The sequence below is a fragment of the Lepisma saccharinum genome, chromosome 12 (assembly GCF_977018435.1).
Source record: "Lepisma saccharinum chromosome 12, izLepSacc3.1, whole genome shotgun sequence".
In the NCBI taxonomy this organism is placed as follows: Eukaryota; Metazoa; Arthropoda; class Insecta; order Zygentoma; family Lepismatidae; genus Lepisma; species Lepisma saccharinum.
Window position 1 is genome coordinate 35687265 of NC_139240.1, and position 17878 is coordinate 35705142.

A 17878-nucleotide genomic window follows, 5' to 3' on the forward strand; every position below is an offset into this window, starting at 1 on the left:
ATTGGACCAAGTATCTATCAGTCAAGTCTAATATTACATATTTGTAATATTGGACCAAGTATCTATCAATCTATGAAGCAACCTGCTGTGGGTGATCTCGCTTGGAATGACCCATAGGCAATTTCAAGCACGATTAAGCAAAATAGGCACTAATCCCTCAAAACAAGCAGGTACTGTACTATTATATGGACTACATCATTTCAGACTGTCTGTTTTCTGAGGTTAGGTTAGGTAAAGAAACGAAAGAGGTATTGAATAACCTAACCTAACCTAACCCAACCCAACCTCAGAAAACAATTTTCAGACTACAAACAAAAAAAAAACGAACTTTAACCATTAAAGTGTACGCTTTACTACGAAGGATTAATAAAGGCAAATAGGCAAAAGTCTGCACCCTAAATAGGAGATAACAAAGTTACAGGCCTGTAAAGAAGTGTGCATTTTGGAAATATTACAAAAACATACTCTGTTACAGTTTTAAAGTATCACATACATAACACACTTTCATTAATGCTGTTCATGTATTTAGGGTATGTCAGCTTATTGAAGGTTCTTTTTTTCATTTGTTAGCAGGGTGGATAAAAATCATGATTTTTTAAAATTAAAAACTCGCTTAAAATTGCTTCTATGATTTTTGGTACCATACATATAGATATGTTCTTTTTTTTTTAATAGGGAGGCTTCTTATGGTAAGCGGCCCTGTAAAATACTTGGAAGTTTGATTAAAGCAAATAAAAAAATATATGTAAATATACATTTTTCTGCTTCTGATACTGTATACATGCACCTACTATGGAAATATTTGTTGAGTGTGTTACTGAAACTATAATAATTTCAGTAACTTCTCTTCCAGTAAAAATAAAGGTATACCAAAATAAACATTCTGGATGTACTATATAATTGTAACTTTAAATATTTTTATAGTCTTTGTAGCTGAATTTTGGCATTTTTTTTATTAATGATAGTTTGCAACATATCAGCTGCCATGTTTATTTACAGTTTAATGATATCGACACTATTTATGGTTTAACAATTTGTATTTTCTATACAAAATGTTTGCTATTTCTACGTATAAATTTTTTTGAATTTTAAATCTAGAGAAATTTAAATGTATTTACATATTACATTTCCTTTCATATGAGCCTGAAGTCATCAGGGATATATTTTTTTATAAATGTATTTCTTTACATATACAAATAGGCTATGAGTCATTTTCTGTCAAGGTGAAATTTGAGTAGGTACAAGGCGAGAAAAAAAATGTAACATCGTATATTCGTCGCCGAACTTTTGCAGGAATTTGAAGAAATAAAAATACACTTCGATCGAAATGTTGCAAAAGTCATTGCAAGGAAAGCAGAAAATAGTAACGTGTACAATGTTGCTGGTGAATAGTGTCGTTCTTAAAATGTACAAGGAAAGATGTAAATTTAAAAAAAAAATGAATAATTTAAAGACTCTGCTAATGAGTATGCTGAATACATTCCGCACATTTTAATTGTATGCCTATTCTTCAAAGGTGCAATTTCATTGTAATCGTCGAATACATTTTGAAGTTAGGCAACATTGCCTCCTATACACAAGACTTGCAATATCATCATGCCACCTAGTGCATATGTTTGAGTTTCACTTTCTCATCTTACCTGATGGCTTTTTAGATTTTATTGTTGCATCAGTTTGATCACTGAGTGATGCCATATTTTATCTGTAATAATTAACTTCTGCTTTATAACGACCTTTTTAACAACATTCAATCGGTCACAGACACAACACAACTCCTGCCAAATGCGGAATTGTGCGGAAATACCGAGATCACGTGATGCGTGATGTCAGTATACATGGCGACTGGTTGAGTGCTGCAAGATCATTAAGTGAGGAAATTTCAAAAAATAAATCCCAGTTTTTGTGTCAAAAGGACCTCTGTAGCAAATCGGAACGGAGGAAAATGCTGGTCACACTAAAGAATCTTCAGCAGCAAACATTTCAAGTAGAAATAGACGCAAGTCAAACAGTAAGTGAGGACAGAAGCTTTTTTTTTGTCGCTTGAATCGAAAACAAGTGACTGTCTGAGTTATATTCACGCTGTAATGCAATTTCATATTTAACTGAAAATTAAAGATTGTAAGAGAAAATGCTTAAAATTATACTTGCCAGTATCACATAATGATATTGCTAGTTTACTGATATTTATATTTCTTGTTATTCAGTTGAATTGAAATATATTCGACATGTTATATTGTATTCTGTTACGAAGCTAGCGTGCACTTTTATAGCCGGTTTCTTGTTGGTTTTTAATGTACGATTACAAATAGATCGTATATCCACTTTTTTTTAGGCAAGGGAGTACACGAGTTTTCCACACAAATGCATTTTGTACAATAATTTTAACCTTTTTGTACGTTAGATAATGTCCCATAACCAGTTTTTTGAACTTTGGAAATTGATTGGTTCTGCTTTATGATTTCCATATACTAATTACATTAATTTGTCTGAAAAATAAATGCAAAGCAAGATATGACCATGGGAATTTATTAATTTTTTCTATCACTTGAACAGTCTTGAATCCTTTTTAGGGTCTTCCCGCATGTTCAATAATGTATTAACATTGATTATGTTGGTTATTTTTTAATTTTTTATTTTGATCTTAACACAAAACTAATGACTGCACAATTGAATTTGGTTAACAGGGAATGTAATGTAACTAATGAGAGATGCCTTTCATAACTAAAAGTACAATGTTTTTACTCAAACATTTTTTTTTAAGATTGAATAATCTGAAGGTATAGCTCGACCACAAGGAAAAACAACCTTCCGTCAAAAGCGTTCGCTCACCTTCCCTGCTGTTGTCTCTGCTCGGAGCAGTGTTGCCAGGTCAGACTTGAAAAAATCGGGAGATTGTTCCTTGGATCCGATGATCTAATAGTACTAGCAGATGAACGACTATCTCAGGGGCGGCATAGGCGTGCACGCTGGGGGCGAGGGGTCGTCCGCAGATTTCTTCCAGCGAAGGGGAAACAATGTATTTTTATCAGGCATGTAAACGAGGCATATTACCCTCTCAGAAAACACCACTTGAGTTTGAAATTATCACGTTCCTACATCCCTATTATAAAAATGGATGTAAATTAGTGTGACTGAAATCAACTCATACGTCTGAAATAATAGGTACTTTGGGTCGGGTACCCTATTCTACACTCTCGAATTTTGAATTTTTTTTTATTTCATTATGAAGATTATGTGATCCTAATTGTGAATTAAAAAAAATTGGAGCGCAGAAAGAAGTATTTACGACTGTACACCTGTTTAAAGTTGAGATTTTGTTGTTTGAAATTGTTGAGTCCAAATTTCCTACCGATTCCAGGCTCCGCCCCTGGGGTAATTGACTTACCGCCCCCTACCGCTACCTCGGCCCCACCTCCGCTTCGCTCCGGCTACCTGCCTTTATCTATAGAGTCCCTTTTAAAGGCATGTTAGAAATTGGCGGGAGTCACCTGCCCCCAACACTATTTCTCACTGTTTTCCGCATTGACACATGAAGATACCAAAAATGAAGGCTAAAATTAAACCTAAGAAGGTAACTTACCTCTTTTTACCAAGGCCAGGTATTGAATTGTGGGTGGAAGTTCAATTTGCAAGTCCAAAAATGAAGTAACTCTACGTTGAAAGTCCTTGTTGTCCTTTTCCACAGAATACCACCCTCCACTCATGTCCCATCATAAAAATTAGAAGTCGCAAATTATCCCATCCCACAAGTCATTTAGAAATAACAACTCTCTCCTTTACGGCCTGCAGTTGCCAAAAAGAATTAATTATTTCCAATTTCTGAAGTCTCATAAATGAAATCCAATGTCTGAAATGTCCAATCCGCCATTATATCACAGAAATAACATATCGCAATCGCAAATGTTTCCATTGCACAAGTCAATTAATCATAAGGAGAGAAACAAAGAAATTAAGCGTGCGCCTGTGACATGAATCGATGATCCGAAATCTTCAGACTTGCGCCTGTGACATGAATCCATCATTCGCCATCATAGAAGTTGTGAAAAACTTTTTTAACGTTACGCAAGGAATTTTAATTTCATAAAAAATGTAAGTTTCGTAGCGCACAGATCTAAAAAATTAACTTCCGCGCTATTTGCAAACACTGTTTGTTATGAGGAACTAAATATTTTCACGAAAATATTTGAAATGTGCCTGAAATCGAGGGTGTAGAAAGGGCCACCGGAGCCGGTACTTTTATGTCAACATTCATTTTCTAGAAGGGTAGGAGGTGGCGACCATCCTTGTTGCACTTCATTCTGGACGTCCATGCCGCTATATAATTTTGTAGAAAATTAAATATTTAAGTATAGAATAGTATATTAAGGATAGAAAACGAAGTATTTTCATGCCCATGAAAGTTCCAAGCAACTACGGGGGAGGGGGTGCATTATTTCCTTTGTAATTGAACTATGCCGCTTCATTCTCTAGCAAATTTCTTGTTATTACCACCCACATGCTTTATTCGTCAGTTATGCTGCCTCTATGTTGCTGCATTTAATATATACACACACATACATACATACATATATGCCTAAAATTACACTAAGGGAATTTTCGATGGTTCCTGACAATAGTTACGCCCTGTTTTATACCCACCAATACAATAAAACAGTGAGATGGAATGAGGTTTTTCTTTACGGACTGAACATTATCAAAGCTTTTGGTCCCCTAATCCACTCTACCTCTCCTCACCATGTTCAAGGAAGATGAGCAGGAAACGTGTTTTTGAGCAGGCCATTGGAGATTCCATAGCAATAGTTTATTAAGGTCTGGCAACACTGAGTGGCCGCGCTGAAAAGTTCCTTTCCCCCACCTGCCAGCGCGATGAGATTCTGCGCAGGTTTCTTCTTTCCTTGTGGTTCCTCTATACATTGTGGAAATTTCAAGACGAGATTACTATTGTTTGGCAATTACAGTTTAATTGCTAGATATGATTAGTCCCCGTATGAATTACACCAAGAGTCCCAGGTTCGAATCCCAACCTGGACATGGTTGTTGTTCATAGTGTCTGTGCATGAATTTCATCGTATCATCTTCATCTTTGCGACAAAAGTGGCAGAAAAGCAAAGTAAAATAAACCAAATCCATAGGGATAATTAGCATAGGGGATAAGGTTGATGCTCTCTTCTGACTTGCACTGACTGGCTCCCACAGGTGATTCATTTTGAATTCTGACATGCTCGGCTTTTATAAACACACATGTTTAATGTGAGTATGCTTAAAATGTTTTTGTTGTATGGTTTCATTTTACTGCCTTGGGGTTCTTGATTATTTACATGAATTTTTGTGTGGTACTGGAGAAAAGCAAGTAAGTAAACTGACAGATAATTCTCATTTGCAGGTAAAACATCTGAAGGAAAAAATAGAACAAGAAAAAGGGAAAGAATACCCGGCTGCTAATCAAAGACTTATATATGCAGGTATGTGATTTCAATAATAATAGAAATATGTTCTTGTTCTAAGTTTCAGTTTCTGTACTTGAAAAAAAAAGATGAAAAGTTATGTTTTACACTAGTTGGACTGGTTTAATATTCGAACAAGGATTCTTTTTGTATTTTGTTAGTATTTTATTCAACAGAATTGTGATGTAAATTCCTTAATAATGATCACATGAGGGATGCAATTCCCTGAGAAACTTCTAATGCTACATTCATTATCTTCATCCTCCAACTTAAATCATCTCTGCCATTTGCTGCTTGCACTGTTTTACAAATCATGAATACTATGAATCTCATTATCCATCAACTAGGTGAATACTATAACATTGGAATAAATTCTAGTTTTTTTTTTAATATCAAATTTTCCAAGTGTAATTGTATTTAACTAGTAAATGTTACAAGTGAAAAAATATATTTTGCTCACAAGAGTATTAAGGGCATATTACACATACAATACACAACAGAAAGCAACTAAATAAAGCTAAGGCCTGAGTTTAGATTGTGTGATGATAATGATAATTCAGTAGTACCAGGAAAAACCAACAGGGCCATCTACCCAATGTACTCTTTCGAGAATTACCTTGAATTTTATTTAATTGACAGATTTCAATGTTTTACGTAACGTAAAAGTGGTTCCAGCTTTAGGAAAGCACAAATAACTGAGATATTTGATCCCAAAGAATGGCCCACATAAGTTAAATCTTGCAATTTCAGAGTATTTTCGCCGCTTTTTGTTAGTAAAAACTGTTTGTATGCATACTAAAATAGCAAAAGAACACGTCGAAAATAACTATCAGTACCAAACCTAACCTAACTACGTAAAATTGCAGTTGCTGTTGTGGAAAGTTGTTTTCGGGCTGTTCTGCTACACGGTAAAGTAACACACTAAGATAACAGACGTACTTTACTTCACAAGAACACATTTCTGAGAGCTAAAATCAACTGAAAACGTTCATGAACAACAAAATCTTCATTAACCATGCAAAATATTTCACATTCTTCAGGGATACAGAGGGTCAAGGTTACGAAACCAACAAGTCTATTTTGCACTAATATGTTCATATTTCTTTTATGCATCATCCCGAAGTAAGAAAGTCAAGCTAATTACGTCTTTCTCTATGTGTCTGTATTAAATAACAAACCTACTGTTTTAGGAATGAGAAAACTTTTGTCAAGTGACAGGACTTCTAATGCTACATTCATTATCTTCATTCTCCAACATAAATACCTGTTTTTCCCTGGAATTCATGCATATCTGGAAATGCAAGGGGCACCAGATTTGCACCTTGTACAGGAAAGTTTTTCTTCAGGCTTGCAACAGTGAGGGATGCCACAGCATCAAATTGCTGGTTTCTGCTGCATGCACTCTTGTTTTTTATGGAACTTGTACAATACTTGTTAAAAAGATTCAAGAATTTGTACTCTTGATACTCATACTCAATAATGAAAGGGTTCCCAATTCGCTGCTACACATATTTATGTACATGTTGTTAAAGTACACACGTCCAATCAAATAACAATATTGAAATAACTAGGCATTATCACAAAACACAATAAACAGTAAACATTACACACTTCCGAACTGATAAACGAGAAAATTGCCTTATAGCCAACTTTTGAAAAATATTGGGTTAAGTTCACAAAAAATCTCATAAATTCTCTCTTCCAAGTATTATGGTATGAATGGAGACCAACAATGCATCATTGGTTATATTTTTTACAAAATCTATTATTTACTAATTTCAATAAACACTCCACAACGATAACAAGCATATTCTATTTATTTATTTATTGAGAAAATTTCAGATACAGCACAGGTGGCCATTTTACACTGAAATTGTCAACAAAGAGAAAGCAATAATTATAATAAGCATAAAAATAAAAAAAAATAAAATACATAAATAAAAAATAAATAAGAAATAATTAAGAGTAACAAAACAACATAAAAGTGAATAGCAAATGAACAAAAAAATAAGTAAGAGATGGCACTATGTGATATTAATTACAAGTATTTCTTCTGATAGAAGACCGAAAGGCAAACTCGGAGGAAAATATATCAATACTTGAGGGGAGATCATTGTATTGTGCTGCAAGTCTATAAAAGATAATCTTTTTTTGAATTTCTAGTCTAGGTTTTTTTGTATAAAATAACTTTGTATTGCGAGTTGTGCGCATAGGTACTCTAAAGTGGAATTCCTCAAGGAGTGTGTTGCAGCGGATTTTGCCATTCACAATTTTGTATAAGTAACTGAAATCATTCTGCAAACGTCGCTGATAAGCAGTTTCTAAGTTTAGAAAAGACAAGAGATGCGAAGATGAAAAATTGCGTAATGAGGGTACCCTGTGAAGGACTATAGCTAGGAAGAAGTGAAAGACTGAATCGATTCTGGAGAGGTGAGTGGGACATGCCATGGACCAGACGGGAGAGCAGTATTCTATTATTGGGGAGATGAATGATTTGAAGTACAAAGTGACGGCTGAGATGTCACTAATTTCAGTGAAACGGTAGAGTAAACCTAAGAGACGCATGGCCTTTTTTGTGGTGAATAAAATATGTTCCTCAAATGTGAGCTTTTGGTTGAAAACAATGCCTAGGTCTTTGTGAGAGGATACTGCTTTGATGTTATTGCCAGAGATGGAGTAAGATGACTTTAACAGATTCTTCTTGAGAGAGATAGTGAGAGTAGTACACTTGTCAGGATGTAATGTAAGGTCCCATGTCAGGCACTAGAAAGTAAATGTTGCTATGTCATTCTGAAGAAGATGAGTATCGTCGGAAGTGGAGATTTCCCTGAAAATTTTACAGTCATCTGCGAAAAGAAGGTAATTGCTAGAGGGAGCTGTGAAATGGTCGGCAAGGTCATCGACGAATAATATGAACAAGAGAGGTCCTAGAACACTACCCTGTGGAACTCCAGAGAGGACAGGAAGAAAGTTAGAAACAGTTCCTGGAAGAACGACACGTTGTTGGCGATCGCTAAGATAATCTGCGAGAAGGGTGAGAAATTTGCCATGAACGTTGAATCTATTGCATAATTTGTGAATCAGAAGACTATGACGAACAGTATCAAAGGCTTTGGCCAGATCAAAGTATATTACATCTAATTGTGAATTATTTGAAATGCATTTCATAGCATGTGAGAGTAAAACAGACAGGTTTGTAAGACAGGAGCTACCAGGAAGAAAACCATGTTGCTTAGAGCTTAAGTACGGAGAAACAAATTTGTACAGTCTGTCTTTGATTACTTTTTCACAGATGATTGACAGAGGAGAGAGTAAGGAGATTGGTCTGTAAGATGAAACAAAATTTTTGTTACCACTTTTGTGAATCAGTGTGATGTTAGCTTGTTTCCAAGCGTGAGGAAAGATGCCTTCCGAAAAACATCTGTTCAAGAGAATGGAGAGGGGATAGCACAGGGATTGCACAGTTTTCCTGAGGAACATGGTGTTGATATCGTCCGGTCCTAGGGCACGGTGAGCTGAAAGAGACGACAATAGATCCTTCACCACGGCACGTGGTCCGTCACTGCTGCTTGAATTACATCTGTAAATAGGTCAGCTGCCTCGTCGACAGTCCCGTCTTCGAAGATGCTCCAGGGGAAGGAGTCTAGGGAAAGTCTTATCTCCCCCCAGGGTGCTCGGTTCCACAGGTAGCGTTTGTTCTGGATGGAGGGGGGATGACCTCTTCTAGGGGGTGGGGGGATGAGAATAGAAACATCCAAACTGTCGTGGTCGGAGGTCAGGAGGTTCTTACGTGGCGTGATACTAATATCGTTTAGGGTGGACAGAACATAATCCAGGTTGCTGTCCTTCCTGGTGTTGAACAAATTATGTTGTTTCAGGTTTAAACCACAGATGAAAGTTTCAATAAACCATGCGTCATTCGTACACTTCGCTGTTCCATTCACAGTGTCTTGCCAGTCAATTGAGAGGTTGAGAGGTTGAAGTCGCCGAAAAGTGCAACGTCTCCCAGGGCAACTGCAGCTAGGAAAGAATCTCGACATTCTTTGAGGAGGAACAAAGGACTGTTTTTATGTGGCCTATAGTAAGAACCAAGGAGAAGCTTCTTGACACCGGTCACTGAAACTTCCACCCACAGTATTTCACAGTTCCGTTTTAAGTCGTGGCGTACTTTGCTTGGCCATTTTGAGTTAACACAGATCATAACGCCACCACCACGAGTCGCACGATCGTTCCGATATATGGTGAAATGGCTTGCGAATGGCAGCTCACTGTCACAAACGTTTTTTGTCAACCACGTTTCAGTACAGTAGTAGTTTTTGAAGTTCTGGTCGTAGTATAAAACCTAATACAGCACTAAGTCTGATAAAACAGTACAAAATTACACAGAAAAATATGTAACATGTCTTCTACTATGCCTCTAATAGTAATAAGTGTTCATTGTTACTACAGGGAGGTTATTTCAGTCGTTTACCGCCAGCGTGTCGGCCGGTCGGCAGCCCCTTCATGCAACAGGTCCCGGCAAATTGCGTTAGAGGAAGTCCTTAACAGAAACTGCTTATTTTGTAATGTTTCCACTTTTCACAATTACAGTTACAATTACAATTGAAATAAGCACGTACCTTGTCGCAAGGATGCTGGACAAGGTGTCCTCCCAAATACAAATATTTCTGGCACCTTATTTCTGACAGCTAATCTTAGATTAGACATCGCTACTTTATCCTCAGTTGACAGAAAGGGAAGACAGCATCCCGGCGCATAAAGCAAACCGAAAGCGTAAAATGATATTTAAAAGTAATAATAATGATCACTAACCTCCTGTGTTATACGAGATATTGAAAATGACCTCCTTCAACAGCAATACAACATGTTTCTTAGGTTCAAGAGATCCTGTCTCTCATAATTGCCTGACCACTTTTCTGTAAGAGTTCGTTTGCACGTAATTATCGTACATAAAAACTCTTTGTCCAAGACTATATTTGTTTAGCAGAATAACTAATGAATGAATAAAAATTAACACACAAGAAAGCACTAGCACACTAACTCAATAACACAGTATAAACAACACGCGTACTCATAAACGCAAACAGAAGTGAACATGAATGAGCGTAGACTCTCTACGTCTGGTAGCCGACAGTGTTGCTAACCATTTTTCGGCAATGTCCCTACAGACGTAGTCAAAATCTCCCTACAACTGACCAACTGTCCCTACGCCAAGTAAAGCGACTAAAAAAACAACACCTCATTAGCATGCAAAACAGAAGATAAAATATACACATTTACTTACCAAATCTTTCTGCTCGGTGCTTCCACAATTAATGAAGGAGCGAATTTATATACAGGACCCCTCCCCGATTTTTGTAATATTTCCCATAATCACTAATTGAGGCCTCCTAATCACGAATTTGAAGTTAAAATTTGGGGGTCACCTGTAGAAATTGTAAAATTTGTGAAATTGAGTGGTCCATGATCGGCACGATTGCTCATTATTTACCGGAAGATTTTGTGTTTCCAATACTTAAAAAATGAAATATACATTCCTGATATTACTACGACCCCAAATTTTAACTATGTTTCCCCATCCTAACCTAACCTTACCGTGAATGGTTCGTGGGGATATCCGTCAATGGTTTGTGGGGCTACCCGTGCATGGTTTTTCGACCCCAAATTTTAATTATGTTTGCCTTGCCTAACCAAACTTAACCTAACCTTACCGAAAATGGTCAGTGGGGCTATCCGTGAATGGTTTTGCGCTAATTGTGATTATGAACCATTTTCGTAGCACTTTAACGGCAAACGTTCATCATCGAAGATGCCATTTTCCCATCCTGCAATTTTACGATCGATGCACTGTTGCCTAACTTACCTGTAATCAAATAAGTCCACATTCCACATGTTCTTCTACATCGTGATTTTCACTGTCACATGTAATCACCTTTTTTAGGCAATATACCGAAATCCATAAGTTTATTAATTACCCCACGGTAATCCTCCTGCACACCCCACCTAAAAATCTGTACAACATTAACAAATTTTTTACTGTGCTCTTCCGCCATTCTTGCACGATCCATACTCTCCAAGTATGAAATCAACAGTGTGGCAATGCTGTAGACATCGTAACTAATTGTGAACGTCAATTATTCATATCAAAAAATATGGCTACCATACTTGTACACGGAGAATCATTGCGAGAATTGAAAACTTTATTTTACAACTTCTACACGTTAATGAGCAATTTTTTCACCTCACCCCAATATGTTAACTTGAGAAAATTCATCACGACTAATTATTTCGTGAGTATAAGACGTAGCATAGAAATTACAGAATGGTTCGGTATTGTAAATTCTTGCCTTAATGAATAATAGGGGTGTGCGGGACAGATTTTTTTGGGTAGGGACGGGAATTTTTTTAAATCCCGACATTTGGGATGGGAAAAATTTGCAATTTTCCGACCAAGTTGGGAAATTTTCGAAATTTCCCGAAGCTCTGGAAATCTCTGAATTCTACAGGTCATTTTCACTTTAAGTGATTGTTTTTGCATTTCTAGAATAAAAACTTACAATTTATAAGTTCCAGAAACTTACAATGCAGAAAATGTCGAGAAGTAACGACTTTTTAAAGTGACCATTCGGTATTTCCCGACTGCTTGGGATCCCGAAAAGTCGGGAAGTCATATCCCGAAGTCGGGATCGGGATGGGAATTTTTTTTCACAATCCCTGTCCCGACTTTTCTGTATCCTGCACACCCCTAATGAATAACGTTGAGTGATTTACTGTTGATTATGTTATTTGAAGTCATACATGCTGCTGCTGTGAAGAGATAGATGTTGGTTGGTGATGCTGTATTTCCTGCAGTCTTGAACAATTCTGGCCCCATTTTATTTCTCTTTTTTGTTTTTTATCACTCAACATTGAAAATATTCTTTCCGCTTCCGCGTTAGAATGTGGCAATGTTAGCACTATTTTCACGAGACTGGAAATGTTTTAAAAAAAGAACTTGCCTTGAAAGTTCTTGGTAACCGATAACATGTTCCAAAATTCTGATGGAGATTTGTTAGTTAGTTCTTTTTTCTCCTCCTCGCTAAAGTATCCAGATAAACTAATCCATTCATTCCAAACAGAGCACGAGGAAAGTGCAACTGACTGGCGAGTAAGCTTTGTACCTTTGCACAATAAAATGTTATTTTCCAAAATGTCCCTACGTTTTACCTCATTTGGCAAATCTGTCCCTACGCGGGCGAAATATAGTGAAAAGTCCCTACGGTTGGCATCACTGCCGACACTGTTGCATTCGTGCAGTATGAAGCACCCTCTCGCGGCTGATAACTCCCCCAACCCCGATAAGCTGCTGACGCTGTCTCGACAACTGAGGATAAAGTAGCGATGTTTAATCTAAGATTAGCTGTCAGAAATAAGGTACCAGAAATATTTGTATTTGGGAGGACACCTTTTCCACACACAACATCCTTGCGACAAGTTACGTGCTTATTTCAATTGTAATTGTAACTGTAATTGTGAAAAGTGGAAACATTACAAAACAAGTTGTTTCTGTTATGGACTTCCTGTAACGCAATTTGCCGGGACCTGTTGCATGAAGGTGGCGCTGAGCGGCCGACTGGCTCGCAGTAAACGACTGAAATAACCTCCCTGTATATGCTGTGCACATCAATCGCTAGATACACCACCACGTCCAATTTCTACAATTATTTCATGACATATCATCCTTTAAAGTATGGAATATATAAATGAATTAATCAGTTTGTTATATAATATTATCAGTTATAATAATAATAACAATATGACAAATTATTGGGTGGGGTCGGGCCCATGTAATTTGGGACAACTGGTCATGGTCGATCTGGAGGTTAAGATAAGAGATAGAGGCTTCTGCTAATAAACGTCTGTTGAGTACTGGAAAGTGAGAGCACAATTGAAGTGAATCTATATAGTGCATAAGATTGCTTGGCATCAGTTGCTCCACCGAACCTGAAGAAAACCTCTGTACTTACTATATTGGCATTCTTCAAACCGAAGATTTCAAATATTACTGACTCCAGTCACATTTCTTACTATGTTATTTTACATGGAGAAAGCAATAGATGAAAAGAAGAATGCATGGTGATGAAGTGCCAAAAACAATAGAGAAGCAAAAGTTTAATAGTAATACTTTTTCTGCAGAAACCAAAGACAACATGTGTTTTGCATTTCAGTATCTGCTACACACTTTTTTTTAAAATAGGATTTTTTTATTGTCTTACTTATTTTCTTTTATTATGATCAGTGCTCAAATAATTTTCTTCAATGCTAGGTGCCAGCTCTGAAAATCAGACGCCAGGAAACCACCTACTAGCAATTGTGCATACTACAGTATGTTTCAAAAGTCACGCAATACAAAATTTGAAAATGTATATCATGAAAATCGTAAGAGATATTTACACCAGGTTTTATGCACTAAACTAATCCTGTAGGCTATCACTGGGTTCATAAATTTATGATAGCATCTATCTAAAGAAAAGAATTACATTATTTTCAAATACATTGTAAATTTGCTGAAAACCTCTGTGAACTGATTTTCAACAATAAATACCAAATCTTAAACAATTTGTGGGAACATTTGTTGGTGTTTGACTGGTTGTAAAATGCTAAAATTTTCAGTTGCCATGGCAACCTGGCAACCAGGTTTTTTTGGAGCCCTGATTATGATTAAAACATTGTTTTAGCATCAGTTAAAAATGTCTGATGACACTGTGATGATGTAGCCAGAAAATATTTTCTAACAAATGAACCTAAATGTCAATTTATTGATATGCAAATAAATGGGCCAGTAAGCAGTCTGTAATTTGACAAAATTTGATCAATTATTTTGGCCAATTAAATCAGTAATTTTGACCTGATATAGGATCATTACACAATCGGAACTTGGGCCAAAGCTAATCTCCAGTAGTGTAGGGTTTTTTACAATGTTGATTTTTTTTTGCTTGATGCATCTCTCTCTTGCAGGAAAAATCTTAAACGATGACAGCATCCTCAGTGAATATAATATAGATGAAAAGAAATTTATTGTTGTTATGGTAACCAAACCAAAGGCAGCTCCGCCTCCTGTAGGGCCGAGTGACCCGACAGCTGTGGCCAGTGACTCGGGTGCCGGGGAGGGCAAGCAGGAGGAGGAGAAGCCACAGGCGAGGTCGGAAGAGACACCAAGGCCAGAGAGGTAAGGACAAGTTAAAAAAAAACAAAAAAACAGAAATGCCTTCAAAGTTGGTGTTCCATTTTAAACAACTAAATCAATAATAACAATGTTCCTTCTCTTTGATGAAGGCCTCCTCGATGATTTGTAATCAAGGGGTCCCAGGTTCGATACCCGGTGGAAGCACATAGTGGTTCGGATCCCACTTTAAACTATAGGTCCAGTCCAAATTAGCCTTACTGTGCACAAAGTCGACTTAAAATCCTTCACTTTGAAACAATAATGTTTTCATGTAGTAGACCAGCCAAAGACCCAAATATAGGGCTGAACCGATACCGATGTATCTGCAAGTATTGGTTCAATTTTTTTTCTCCGGATATCATCCGATACCAAAGTTTTTGAGTGGCTAGAGCGACCAAGAGAAACAACTCATTTGTCAAGATTTGTCCATTTCAGAAGTCTGTTCACCCTTCCATGACAGGTTGGGGTCCCGCACAAGAATTCCATGTACATTTCTGAAAATGATGCATCCTTCTGGGAAGCAGAGGGCAAGATAAAATGGAGGACTGAAGTGAAAGTGCTGCACCCAAACGTGACCCTGAAGGCATGTAACTGCCTGGTGGTCAATGCTATGTGGAAATAAAAGAAACCATCCATTGGCAATTCTTGTTTGCAAACTCTGTCAAGAATGCAACTTTTGCAAAACCAGCATTATTATAATGCTAGACTCATTCTGGAGTTCCTGTGAAAGGGATGAATAGTCGATGTGGGAGGAAGGGTTGTGGATTTTCTTCTTGTGCTCTTACCCTTGTGTGTGTGTGCTACCCGATGCAGACACTTCAGTGACTTGTTTTTATTGCAAATGACAGAGAATAATGAACAACAGGGCATATACAGAGCTGCCAAATGAGTATTATATATATATATATATATATATATATATATATATATATATGCGCTACATAAATTTTATTTTACATGCTATAACTTTCTCTCCCCTTATAGACATGTATAATGAAATTGGGGATCATGAAATGAAGCAGGGACACTTATAGGAAACCCCCGATTTTTCGTTGTATCTGCAACATTTTAACAATGCTTGCAACATTTCCAAAACTTCTTCTTGTGCATCATCTGGGGGTAGAAAGAAGTTCACATAAAATGTCACAGGACATTTTAAGTGATACAATGTTATATGGGAATAATTTATAAGTATTTGATAGAATGTGATGTGATGAGTTTTGTGACTCGGTAACTAGCCTTTGTTATTTTAAACTGGAATTATACAAGTTTCGGTATTGGAATCGGCAAATGTTGGTATCGGCTCAGTCCTACCAAAATTGGGACTTTTACCTGCATGAAATGTTAATAATTGGCACCAATGCTAAATAAGTCAGTCATGAGTCAGACAGAAATACTAGGGTGGATGCCACTTAAAATTTTGACCTTAAAGGTCATTTTAAGGACATCGTGACCCAAAATGGGCAAACCACAAAGTCATCTAAATATAGTCATGTAATATGTCAAACGAAAGGTAAGGATGAGACAAACAGTTTGGTACGGTTTTTAGGTCAGAATATGTATCTCAGAAGTAGGTCATAGTCCCAAATTACAAGGCTGGAAAAATTCCGACCTTAGGTCTCCCGTGTGACAGTCGGACATCTTACTGACTGGACCACCACAGGTCTGAATGAAAATTTGACAACAGTAAACCAGAGTCACATTTGTAATCAGTTTTTTCTTGAAAGGAGTGTTAATTTTCCTTCTATGTGCATATTATTTGCATTGTAGAATTACTTTTCTTGTAATTTACTGTTCTGACAAGCACATGTGTCGCCTCAGTCTAATCTGATCATGTTCACATTGTATATTATCATTCCATGAAATTCAACAATCTGGAAGAAATTTGCTATCGTTTTTGACAAAAAAAGTTAATTATTTTGTAAGTACTTTTGGCATTTTAAGAATATTTCAAGAAGGTATGTTATTTCGAAGTTTAATTATTTTCTGTAGATATTGTAGAAACGTAAATTACATGATGTAATGATGTAAAACCATAGATACATGTGAATATTGGTCAAGTTTCTTTGGCAGTTTGTCAACAACTTTTCTCTATAAAAAGGGACTAAATTGTGAAGTATTTGGCCTTCTTTAACCAGTTGCTGTAAGGCTGGTATCACAGGTTAAGCCTGTAGGGAGGAACTACCCATATTCAAGCAGATTGGACATTGGCCTTTAGCTGTTCCTCGGAAACCTATACCTTCAGACGATCTACTGCGATACTGACAAACTGTTACCATTGACTAAAATGGGTTACCCGTTGCAGATTTCAAAGCAGATCTGTATGAGTTAACTCGATCCAAGGTTGCCTGTGAATAAGTTATATTGCCTTTTTGCATGAGGACAATAAACATGATTTTTTTGGAAGAAATGTCCATAACATTTCAAGTACAGAAAGGCGTAATAAACCTGACACCAGTGACCATTCAGGGCCTGGTCATCTGTTAACCTGTTAGCCTATCTGAGAACTCTAACCAGTCAGTTCCTAGAGGACCGGTGGATGTGCATATCACACATTATTGATGTGACATTTTGGGGGAACACACGCTCGCTTCGTCAGACATTTATTCTAAGAATTATATCGATTTATGTTCTTGTAAGAACCATAAGCTACAAAAAGATAAAAAGAAGAAGTGTTTAAGACAGAGAGTATTTTCGTTAATTCTTCCTTTGCTCCTTTCAGAACTGTGGAATCCAACGTGGCTGCTGCAACAACTGAAGAGACTCCAGCTTCCAGCTTGGCCCAGGCTGAATCTGCCTTACTTATGGGGGAAGACTACAGTCAAATGGTGCAAAACATAATGGATATGGGATATGAGCGAGATCAGGTACGGTCTGTTCTGCTGCTTTCACATTTCTCATTTCAGGGCAGGAGTCCCTTAAATTATTAGAATAATGAGAGGGGCGAAAAGTTGGTGTAAAATATGTATGTTACATATTCTATGATCTAACTGTGGAAGTATTTGTTAGAGCACCATATTTGTAGTAGTAAAATCACATGTCTGTCAGGTTCGATCCATACCAGCAACAAAAGGAAATTACCTTAGTGAAATTTTGTGTTTCCACGTTGCTCAATTGAATAGTTTTTTTCCGATTAATTTCAAAGGCTCAGTGCCTTCATTCACCAAGGGTACGTCATCTCATCTTGATTTCATGTAGGCAATATCTAAGCTGCGTTAACCGCATCCAT

The 17878-nt window shown here is 36.9% G+C and overlaps 2 protein-coding genes across 4 annotated transcripts in view; one reads left to right on the forward strand and one right to left on the reverse strand.

The window, feature by feature from the left end:
- Cdc50 (cell cycle control protein 50A) overlaps positions 1-1832 on the reverse strand; it is a 34631-nt gene extending 32799 nt beyond the window's left edge. The window contains exon 1 of the mRNA XM_083132077.1: positions 1641-1832. Within this exon, the coding sequence (XP_082988203.1) occupies positions 1641-1695 (55 nt within the window). The 5' untranslated portion in view covers positions 1696-1832. The remainder of the gene's footprint in view (positions 1-1640) is intronic.
- Rad23 (UV excision repair protein Rad23) overlaps positions 1817-17878 on the forward strand; it is a 37967-nt gene continuing 21905 nt past the window's right edge. For all 3 annotated transcript variants that reach the window (XM_083132074.1, XM_083132075.1, XM_083132076.1), the window contains exons 1-4: positions 1817-2008; positions 5384-5462; positions 14442-14652; positions 17372-17516. In XM_083132074.1, the coding sequence (XP_082988200.1) occupies positions 1817-2008; positions 5384-5462; positions 14442-14652; positions 17372-17516 (627 nt within the window). The remainder of the gene's footprint in view (positions 2009-5383; positions 5463-14441; positions 14653-17371; positions 17517-17878) is intronic.